The following is an 11,389-nucleotide window of genomic DNA, read 5'->3' on the forward strand; positions in this document are numbered from 1 at the left end:
AACTATCTACCGTGAAGTGGTTGCTTGCAAAAGCGACAAATGGCATACGTCATGCAATAAGGCGTTGAAGGTCAAAATATAAATGTCCCTGTTCGGATAGCCTGTCACCAACTCAAATCTAATGATTGGTCACATACCTACGTATAATACGATTTCCATCGTGAGATATCTACGAAGCAAACCTATTCCTAAACTAAGAACTACGGCTCAGAACATAGGTGTCATAGTAAATAACTTACCATAAAAAATTGACAAATAACATTGGCTATTTATTAACAAATTCAAAACTTGCATGTTACCATAAAATTATCTTCTATAAACTAATGTACAAACATAATAAACGTGAGCTAAATTGTTTGAGTCGCGATTTGCGCTTGTTTCTTTCCGCTGTCATTGTCATTTTCAATTTTGACTATTCTGAAATTATTCCTCTGTAGCTTCGCTAAAGAGTTTATTATTCGCAAGGCTATAAACGGAAACATATTTGAACTATGGATATAGAAATTACAAACTAGTTCTTGTCTGCAAAGTCCTTTGCATATAATACGTAATTTTGCCATAAAAATAATCCTTTCCATTGAAAATTGCTTTCAAATTTTCTATATAAACTGTAAGTTTGCCATAAAGATAGGTGTCTGTTTTATTAAAAAATGCTTTTATTACGTTTCGAGTTGCGACGCTATCGGCTGTAGGTACACTAGTACTTTAGACCTGTATTCGGAGTTCAACTTCCGTCCTTGAGAAATCAGCTTTCGCTTGTGGTATTTTTAGGCCGTTGCAATTATGGGTTAAGAAAAGGTAAGCTATATTATTTATACAAGCGTCGGTGATATCCTCAGTAGGACTTTCCTGTGTCAGATTCTGAAGCTTTGGATATTTACTTACTATCAGGTACAGTGGGTAGACTGCCGTATCCATATAAAATAACATATTTAACGTTGTGTGTGTGTATGTGGTGTGTTTTGGAGAGAAATATTGATACGCAGTTCCCTTAATTATTCTATGCGTCTGATACGCAGCAACATTAAAAAATAAGTGTCCAAGTATCTATTGGCCAGATCGGACATTTCTTCTTGGGAGTATTAAACCACAGAAAAACAACATTAAAATAAAAGCCCAAATTCAAATTATCATTTATTTATAAAAGATTATCGCTTACATAAACACCTATGTTATAGTTTATCCCGCGGCCACGCTCGCTTTTTAACCGAAGGTTTGCAAACGAATGCCCCACACCGCCCGCCGTGATGTTAATGGAGGAAGTACTTTTGAGGTTGTCCAGCGCTTGGATGCCCTGGAACGAGAATTGGTAATTATTGCTATAACCACCTTTCGACTGCCTAAGTGGCGTAGTTGTACTGCGTGGTAGGACAGCGCTCTGAGGTCCTGGGTTCGAATCCCAAGTCGGAAAAAGTGATATTTGGATTTTTCTGCTCAGTATCGGACCGGGAACTGGAATTTGTGCCCGATTTGGCGATAGGTTCGCCCCCTATCACATCATGGGACGGAACACACTTGGCGAAATATGGGTGTTCGGGTTGCGCCTCTGCAAATTGTCGCCTTCCAGGACAAATGCATGATATTGTGTGTATGTGTACCACCTTTCGTCAATTTTATTCTCTACGAGGTTTTGCACGCGGCTTCGCCCGTGTGAAAAGAATTTCCCGCAACCAAAGTCCTTAAGACTGTGGCGATCCATAGCGTCATCTGTATAATGCCGGCGCCATCTATTTTATGAATCTATTTCCAAAATCCCACAACTTCCCACGGGAGACAATTACCGAGATAAGAAGTAGCCTATATGTTAATCCAGAACATGTTCTATCTGTATGCCAAATTTCATTCAAGTCTTTTTAGCTGTTTCTGTGTTTACTTCTAACAAACATAGTAATGTCTAAACATTTTCACATACTCTTTCTCTCTTATAATATATTAGTTAGGTTAAATCTGGATGCCACACCACTATCTGTACTATGATGTGCTGCAATGGAGTCTTTTTCACATGCACGTATATAAAAATATACATAAGTATCTATCGATGTATTGAGGACTTTGATTTTTAGTCAACTACCTATAACCGACTTTTTATGTTCCTAGCATTAGCGGTTAGTGGCAAAGACAGAAAACTAAATTTTATTTATTAGGTCCATGACTTATAAAAACGTAATGCCAAATTATCATTTTTTACTTCCTTAAATAAGTGATAATAACCACAAAAGCAACTAAGTACCTACTTAATTACGTTGCAAAGATTTTATAGTCCATTTTACATCGTTATTCGTGAATTTACTATCAATGGCGTACGATAAATACCGATACAGCATCACCAAGTAAGTCCCCCAGAAAACGCATAAACTAAAAAAACACATACCTGAATTTTCTCATTGCCAGGCAAAGCTACGAAATAGTACTTCACTCGCTTCATAAAAGGTATCGCGTTATATTCCACAACGGTTTCGTTATACAGTCTCACTCTATTATTAACATTACCAATCACCATGTGGTAAGAATAAGCCAGCGAAATGCCGGTGACCACTAAAAGTAGTGACAGCTTCATTGTTGTAACACTGAACGTCGAGTCCCGAATGTAGCAGGATTGTGAAAGATCATGATGTTAACCGGGTTAGCTGGGTTATCGGGTTGTACACGCATAAAGGTGGGGCGGATTCAGACGTGGGTCTAGGGAGGTCACGAACCACAAACACGGCTTACTTGATTTAAAACTGTCATAAATGATTATATTTGTAAGTATTTCTGAGGACTTCTTGGTAAAAACTAAGCCAACGTATTTCGGCACGAGACCCGAAATATGGTTTGAGTCCACATGAATGGGATGAGGGATCGTGGAAGATTTCATTTTCGTATGGGACAAAACGTTTCGCGAATTTTGGACTGATCACATTTACAGTAAAGTTGAAACACTCCTTATTAAGACATTAGCTGTGGATAAACGTTTGGTAAATACTTAAATAGTATTATTTCACAAGTAATATGGAAGGAAATAACGGCTGTAATACTTCTAATTAGTACTTAAAAAATATTTTGATAGTAATTCATACTTGATCATAGTAGGCAAAATACAACTCATTGACACAAAAAAAATTCGTGACACGAAGGAGCCACATGTCACAACCGTGCGGTATACCATTCACCTAGTTGCAGGTCTTCGCCTTTCTTCAAGGACTTCCCTTACGTACTCATCTGCATACTTACATTATGAAAATTATGAATCCCGTAGCGCGCCCTGAGTACGCGCATGTCACTTACTTTGCGCACTTTAGAGAACTCTGATGGCTCCTGATTATTCTTAGTAATATGTTTTTATATATTACGAATTAAAATAAATCATGTAAAAATAGATATATCATTTATAATTAGTTTATCAAGACTACGGTAGTATTACGTTGTTCGTGCCTAATTACTCTAGCTTATCAGTTTACTATTAAAATTTTGTTTGGTCTCTATCTTGGGCGCGGGGGTTTTATACTATAAACCTAGAGTTATCTAAATGTGTATTGCAGTGAAGTATATGTGTTACTTAGCTGCTATATACATTTATAGATAACTTAAGGTCGGCCTTTTAATTATTCAAACTTAACACGAATTACACTTGTGATAATAGTGATTTAATTATAATATTGACTCGTTTGTTTGAGGTATTTACTATTAGCATTATTAGTAATTATCATTATACCTTTATTTGTGTCACTTGATAACGAAACTTTCCCGCTCTCACACTTTGGATCTTCTGTAAGCCAGGGTGGGCACGCATTTTATAAGACCGAGTGGTGAAGCTCGAGTCTTAGGGAATACTAATTAGTCAGTCAGTCATTGGTTTTATTAGTCAAATAAAAAGATAGGGAGGAGTTAGAAATATATTTTTCCACTTCTCATCATAGCAAAGCGTAGATAATTATTAACTACAATAGTTATTTTTTTATGGAGACATTTACAATATGAAAAGTCAAGTTGTGAAGCACCACTGATAAAGTTGAAAGGGTCATCAGGAATCAGAATTTAGTCATATGACCATGTTGTGTTATTTACTTATAAGTTTATAATTATTAATTTCTATATTATAACAGGTTGCGTCATTCCTCATTATTAGGAATTCGCAGAAGATCAAATAGCTGTCTGTGTGAGTCATATATATAGTCATAAGTACAGTGCATAATTTTTTCCTGTTTATTTCATTCATAATTCATTTGCTACGGAGAGTAAATACTTTATTAAAATTTCCCTTTACTTTCCTAATGTGTAATCGCCTGTGTCACTATAATGCAATTACATTTTTTTTACCTAAAATTAATTTAAACTTTGCAAAATGTACCTAAATCCGCCAAAATTCATTACTCATGATGACTTACCTACAAATCCTGATTTAGTAATTTCGTATACTCTTGCTCCAAAGCTTTCAAAGCGCCATCAGTCACAAGTATGGCGTTCTGTTTCTTCAAATTCTTGATAAGCGCATTCTGCCTATCCACATGGCTCTGCAGACCCTTGATCTGGTCTTCCAGTCGGCTAATAATAGTCTGGTGTGATGCTGAAAGGGATCGCGAAGAGTCGCGGAACTCCTGGATTGCGACAATAAAAACATCTATGTAAAGAATAAGATTTCTTTAATTTTTCTGTAACCACGTATATATTCTGCAATATCCGATATCATATCAGTTATTTTATGAAAGATTAGGTCTTCTGTATGCTCGAGCCCACCTGGCTAATTGGTGGGTAGGTATAGAGATTAGAGCTGTCGACTTCGTCTGCTCTGCCGTGCTAAGCGTAAAAGCGGTATGTTAGGGAAACCTTATTCGAGATATAATAGTTTTATAGTTTTTTCGAGATATAATAGTTTTATAGTTTTGTATGTAAAACTGAGATGGAGAGACTCTTTTAAGGTTTTTTTTACAAGTTCTAAACAAGATACCGTTACTTAGGTAAGTTCATTGGATGGGTATTTCTTTAAGCTATCTGACGACATGAAAATCAAGATTTAGATTTTTTTTGAGATACCGCTTTTGAGTTTATCACGGCAGAGCTAATAAGCAGCATTGTGTAAGAACTGCTGTATTTCGGCGAGAAGGAGATTGAAGCCGCTATAACTGGTGATTATGAGACTTCAAAACTAATTTTCCTGGATGACGAGCATAACTCAGTTGAATTCGCAACTTTGTTTTGCAACGTACTGGTTACAAGGTACTATTATAACCGTGTGCTGGCTCAGCACTACCCATAAACAATAATAAGAGAATATTCTAGACTAGAGTACACACCTTTTCCGCTTTCCTCGCTGCTTCCAACTGTTGTTTCATGGTTTCCAGAGTTTCCTCTTGCGCAGCGCACCTCGCCTCCAAGCTTGATGTTTTGGACCTCAGTTTTTTGACTTCCGAAGATAACTTGTCCGATTCGCTCCTCTTCTCTTTGAAGAGTTTGTCTTTCTCCTGAAAAGAAATATGAAATAAGTATTATGTCGCTGGACTATAGTAAGACATTACTGGGTATTATGAGACTTAAAATCTAGTCTCAGATTGAGAAGATTAAAAATAATGCGCTGTATTACGTCAATACGAAATGTAAAGAAGATATTCTGCCGTGCTAAGCGCAAAAGCGGTATGTCAGGGAAACCTTATTTCGAGATAATCGAAGTTTTGTACAGATAGTTTTATAGTTTTGTATGTATAACTGAGATAAAGAAACTTTTTAAGCTTTTTTTAACAAGTTCTAAATAAGATACCGTTATTTTGATAAGTTATTTCTTTAAGGTATCTGACGACATAAAAATCAAGATTTTGATTTCTTTGAGATACCATTTTTGAGCTTAGCACAGGAGTACAGTGTGTGTGTGTGTGTGTGTGTGTGTACACAGTGCCTAATAAGGCACTTTGACTTGCTAGAATCTTATGGCTCATTTAGTATCATAAAAAGGAATGTTTAAAGATGTTTCGACGTTTGGATGTTTATTTGGATTAAACGCAGTAACCGCTAAAATGCTTTGCATAATATTTGGTGCACATAAACCATGACCTAGATTAACATATAGGCTTTCATCCTGGTAATTTGCTCCTGTACGAAACATTTTGAATAGAAACAATATTTAAATTAGCGCCGTACAGATGTCGCTATGGTATAGGAACGCGCTACAGTGATTTAGGGACTTTTAAACAGAGAAAGCCTTTTCTCACAGACGAAGACGCGAGCAACACCTAGTAATAAAAAAAGAATAATCCCTTACATCAAGTCTATTCTGTAACGCGAGACATTTAGCCTTCATCTCAGCCGTGGTCGCCTTCATGTTGTTAGTAGAGTTCAAGAGCCCCAGTTTCTGACTCTCCAACTCGGCTAGCTGTGTGAGATGCACTCTCACATTGCGACGTCTGGAATTAGAGGAAGTTATATTATTCAACTGTAATCAGTTTGAAAGTACTTAAGCTAAAACTTAAATTCTAAAGAATGTTTGATTCTTATTATGATCTGCTTTAATTATCCAAGATAAACAACGGATTTGCAAACACAATATGACAATCCTTTTTGTTATAAAATAGACAAGACAGGCGAAGCAAACAATAAGTTATCTGATTATAAGTAATCGACATAGCGACAATTTCTATGTTGTTTTAATTTAGAAATCACAATATTTTGCAATAATTTGTATAAGCCTACAAATTGTTGATACCGATGTCATAAAATTCATACTTGGCTTATATTAACAACATGCAAATCATAATGAAACTCTTAGGAATAATCATTCAGCAATTTTAATAACAATGAGAAATAAATGAGCAGATCTACCAGTTTACTTCAGTTTTTGTAACAGAGGCTCAGTTCCAGCCATGCTTCAGTAAGACCCATAAAAAACTTTAACTGATTCTATTTTCAAATCTAGCAATAAGGTTTCAGCTATTATTGTAATAGTATTAACAAACAGAAAAATTGTTCACCTTTTTTTCTATGGTAATTTTTAATTTGTCTATTTGCTCCTGCATAAGTTTCACCTTTGATGATAAAAATTTACAAACATTTTCCACTGTGACTCCATCTGAAATGTTAATACAGCTTTACATTGACTTATAATTTTTCATAATGGAACAGAAAACTTATGTTTTTATTTTTGTATTGCTTTGAACGACGAGACGAGCATGCTGTTCAACTGATGGTAAGTTATACAACCGCCCATACACAATAAAAACCCCATCCAACACCTTGAATTAAAAAAAAATTAAAAATATTTTTATTTAACACAAAGATCTATACATAATGAATATACAAAGTATGAACATACAGTCGACAACGCTCCCCACACTATAAAATTACAAAGAATAGTTTAGTATTCCACTACCCTCGCCATCTTGAGACATGAGATGTTAAGTCTTATTATGTCCAGTAATTACACTGTCTACAAAATCCTTCAAACTGAAACGCAATAGTGATTACACACTGCTGATTGGCAGCAGAAATAGACATTGCGGTGGTATCTACCCAGGCAGACTCTCACATATGAGAGATCTACCACCAGTAACATGTAAAAGGTATTTGATTAAAAATTAAATTACCTTTTAAAAATGACTTTGGAAACACTTCATCCTTAACGTTAACAGACACAAATGCATATAAATATTCCATATCATTGTTGCTTGCCTTTTCACTACAACAATTACATGCTATTGTGGTTTTGGTGGGTTGTGTACACGAGTCAATGCATTTTGGGTCAATATGATGAATATTTTGGGTCCCATTTTGAAATTCTTGATGTATTCTTTGTGTTTTATGTTCCATATTCAATTTTTTGGTAGCAATTTGTGCATTCTTTTTTGTTGATTTGAATGACTTGTGTATGGGAAATGGTGTTGCAGCATTTTGTGTATTACAGTAGTGCTTTTTTGAATTTGTATTGTAGACATTTGAAGTAAATTCAGTGAATATGTCTTGCTTTTGCTGTGAAATTTGTTATACTTAAGTTAAGTTAGTTTTTATCATGGAAGAAATATTATCAGTTGTCATTAAACATAAAACAGGTGCCATATATATATATATATAAAAAATAGTATAATCTTTTCTGCAACATGCTTGAAAGTTAGTGTATTGTTCACCTATATTTAAGTAGGATGAGGGAAAGTGGAAGATATTAATCCTTTTTACTTCCGAGCTTTATCTAAAATGCTCAGCTTAGTAAGAAACTCATAATTAACGAAGCTGGGAAACACCCAATATAATGATAAAAACATTGCTATTGATGCAGAAAAATAATGGCAACGCAAGATCAGCAAATTACAGATATTTCAGATAAAACACTTACCATTACTTGCTCGATTTCCTTCATAAGGGTTTCAGTTTTCTTTTCCAATTGCTTGTTAAGCTTCTTAAATTCATCTTCACGTGCTAGTAAATCAAGACCATCCATGTTTCACTTTATTTTTATACAACACAAAAATTGCTGCTAATGTCATGATTTATTTTACAACTAAATAAAAAATTCTGAAATGACAACATTAATAAAGGTCTGTAGTTTAGTAGTAAAGACTTTTTAATTGAATAGCATAAAAGTGTTAGGAAGCTGGATTTCGTTGCCATGGTGACCTGCACAATATTGATCAAGCGACCATCTTTATTCTTTATAAATATTGTCAATCCACATCCCTAATTAAAACTTAATGGTACATTGTAATCATTGTGCCAAACTTAACTGATTTTCAGTTTCTAAATATTACAAAATTTATTTAACATGTAATATTATCCACTTATGTGTTATATTTTTGTTGATGTTAATGAGAATGTGCTGCCATCTAAGAATATTTTTAGGAAACTGGTATATAAAAATGGCGCTGCACGGAACAGCTGTGCAGCGACCAATCATAAAGCGTTTACATTAAAGTGTCAATATGATGTTTTCTTTGTTCCTCACGCACACATTGAAATTGTTGACACATCGCTTTGTTTTCCATATGATTTGATCTGGAAAAATCCCGACATAAATTAACCTAAATCTTGATTGGTCTTACCACTGAGTACCAAAAACGAATTATGCGCATAAAATTGGCCTAAAATAATACACGGAAAATAAGGAAATCATATCAAGGTCGATAAACTTAGAGTGAGCCAACCGACGTGTGAAAGAGAGAACAAATAAAATTAGTGTGTGCATCAGAGATTTTCAATCGATAGACCAATGAGAGCATTCTTCGGCCAGCTGACAGCCAGTCGAGAGCTCGGCGAGCGACCTGTACGCTCGCTTGCGTTACGTCCATTAAAAAATTGCATATAATATCAATTTTTGGACAGCATTTTGCGTCCGGACTAACATTAACAGTGTAATAATGTATTTTAAGAGAAAAAGAAACTATCACCGAAGTGTTATATTATAGCCCAGGTGTTTTACAGTGGAGTTGACGATTTTAGTTTGCTGTTGAAATAAGGTAAGTACTCGTCCCTTCAGACATATGTTTAGATTTGTTCACGAAACGCTTTTATATGCCATACGCTTTTATATGTTTGTTTTATATCAAACTCGTGAGAAACTATTGTGAGTATGGAACGAATGATAACACTAAAAATCACACGTAACAAGTAGAAAGCAGAATGTAATTAGGTGATATTTTTGTAATGCTAATCAGCTGTTCATAGCACAGGGTGGTTACCTTTGCCGTTTTTTTTTTAATATAACAAAGGCTAAAGACCTCGGTGCCAGTCGACCGATTTTTTTCTTCTTTTGTTAAATAACGGGTCCCAAGCAGGTAGGTAGGTACATGCTGAGACAGGTCCGGCTAGTGATGTGTTCATATTGTCAGTTGTTATCGATATTCAACGCCGGTTTTTGACGATACTTTTACTCTTGCATATTGAGTACGTTATGATTCCGGTGTTAAATAAGAACATAGTGGTTAATCGTTGCACTTTTACGAACGACCGTATAGTCACAGGCAAAGGTTATTGTATAAAAGAATTTCAGCATCCAGCAAAGGCTTTCAAGACTGAGATATCTCTGGTAAAATAAATAAAATATTTTTTTGCACTTACATGAACAAAAATAATTAATACTTAGATGTGTTGGCAGGTCGTAAAGTAAGAAGAATGTTAAAAGGGTAATTAACAAATTGCATTTGTATAAGTCGGTATTTGTTTGCGAAACAATTATTGTTTTAATGATAATTGTAATTCAAATTATGCGTTGTTGTTCACGCGATTGTTTTGAGTTAAAAAGGGAAACCGTTGTCTTTACTTACGTAGTCAGGTATTGGCATGGTTTATAACGAAAGTTGTCGCTTCCTCCGCAAATGAAGGACGTTGGTTTCCACAGACATTCGAACAATCGTTTTTTAAAAACATTGGTCGTTAAATATGTTAAATCATTCGATAAAACATCTGCTGTCATAGAGCATTTATGTAATTGACTTTTTAATTAATAATGAAAACGAAGGTACCAGGTGAAACTACCCCAGTGGTTACTTTTGAAGTAATTAAGTATTACTTACAAACTTTTATTAAGCAATTTTACTTCGGCCCGAAATTCTTTAGATTTTAGCGAATCTGCACGTTTTCTTTTTTGCCCTTGACATTGGCGAAATCCGATAATCGGAGGAAGCCATAACTACAAAAGAAGAAAACTACCCTATATCATATTTTTCAAATTTCTTTCACAAGGAAATTGAAAGAATGACATTAACATACCTATCTGCCCTTACAGAAAGTTCTATAATGTATTTATAACATAGGTAACCACTTATTTGAAAGGACAAACCTACAATAATTGAATTCTCCAACAATATTAAGTTATTCGTCTTTACTGGCTTCTACAATTACCTACATTTGTTAAGTCAAACATTGAAACAGCTTATTGGCAAAGACAAGAGCCCCGGCTAAAAACCATAAGTACCTAGTAGGTAAGTATAGCTGTTAAAAATCTTTTTATCCGACCTAAAGATGGTAGCTACCTACTGTGGTTCTTTAAGGTCTAAAATCATTTTGTACCGTGTACCAGTGGCGTAAGGTGAAATTTTCCGAAAGGGTACCTAACAAACATAAAGGTACTAATATGCATAAATGCAGTCTGCAAATCTTTATAATGATAATTAGAACTACATAAAGGGAATTCAGCAGAAGTAAGGTTACATGGACCCTTCGCCACTTCTGTGTAGATCTACAAATGGATAAACGGGACATTTGGTATCCGCTTGGTGAAACCGCTTATAAACCATTCCGCCTATAAGAAGAATTACGATATAATAGAAATTGACGAAGGAAAGAAACATACAGCCACAAGTCGAAATGAATTCCGACAAAAAAAAAGAGAGTACTATTGCTGTGATTTAAAGCAACCAATCGATCAGTATAATGGAGTATTTTCACCAATGTAAAAGTTATGATCATAATGTGATAGAAAATAGGTCAATAGTCA

The 11,389-nt window shown here is 34.8% G+C and overlaps 1 protein-coding gene across 4 annotated transcripts; it reads right to left on the reverse strand.

The window, feature by feature from the left end:
• Positions 1-1,121: 1,121 nt before the first annotated feature.
• Positions 1,122-8,656, reverse strand: LOC115456455 (GRIP1-associated protein 1). 4 transcript variants are annotated; one of them, XM_030185538.2, is made up of 7 exons: positions 8,294-8,651; positions 7,551-7,932; positions 6,939-7,036; positions 6,233-6,374; positions 5,274-5,441; positions 4,368-4,577; positions 1,144-1,294 (listed from the first exon to the last, which is right to left on the reverse strand). In XM_030185538.2, exons 4-6 carry the CDS (start codon positions 6,290-6,292, stop codon positions 4,368-4,370), a joined length of 438 nt encoding a protein of 145 aa, XP_030041398.2. In that variant the 5' UTR covers positions 6,293-6,374; positions 6,939-7,036; positions 7,551-7,932; positions 8,294-8,651; the 3' UTR covers positions 1,144-1,294. The 4 variants fall into 4 exon arrangements, 3 of the variants coding, with proteins under 3 accessions (XP_037302399.1, XP_030041398.2, XP_037302398.1); XM_037446501.1 differs by lacking the exon at positions 7,551-7,932; XR_005113741.1 differs by lacking the exons at positions 1,144-1,294; positions 4,368-4,577 and having other exon boundaries at positions 5,383-5,441; positions 8,294-8,656.
• Between the last annotated feature and the right edge of the window lie 2,733 nt (positions 8,657-11,389).

The sequence above is a fragment of the Manduca sexta genome, unplaced genomic scaffold, assembly GCF_014839805.1.
Source record: "Manduca sexta isolate Smith_Timp_Sample1 unplaced genomic scaffold, JHU_Msex_v1.0 HiC_scaffold_3099, whole genome shotgun sequence".
NCBI classification, from domain to species: domain Eukaryota; kingdom Metazoa; phylum Arthropoda; class Insecta; order Lepidoptera; family Sphingidae; genus Manduca; species Manduca sexta.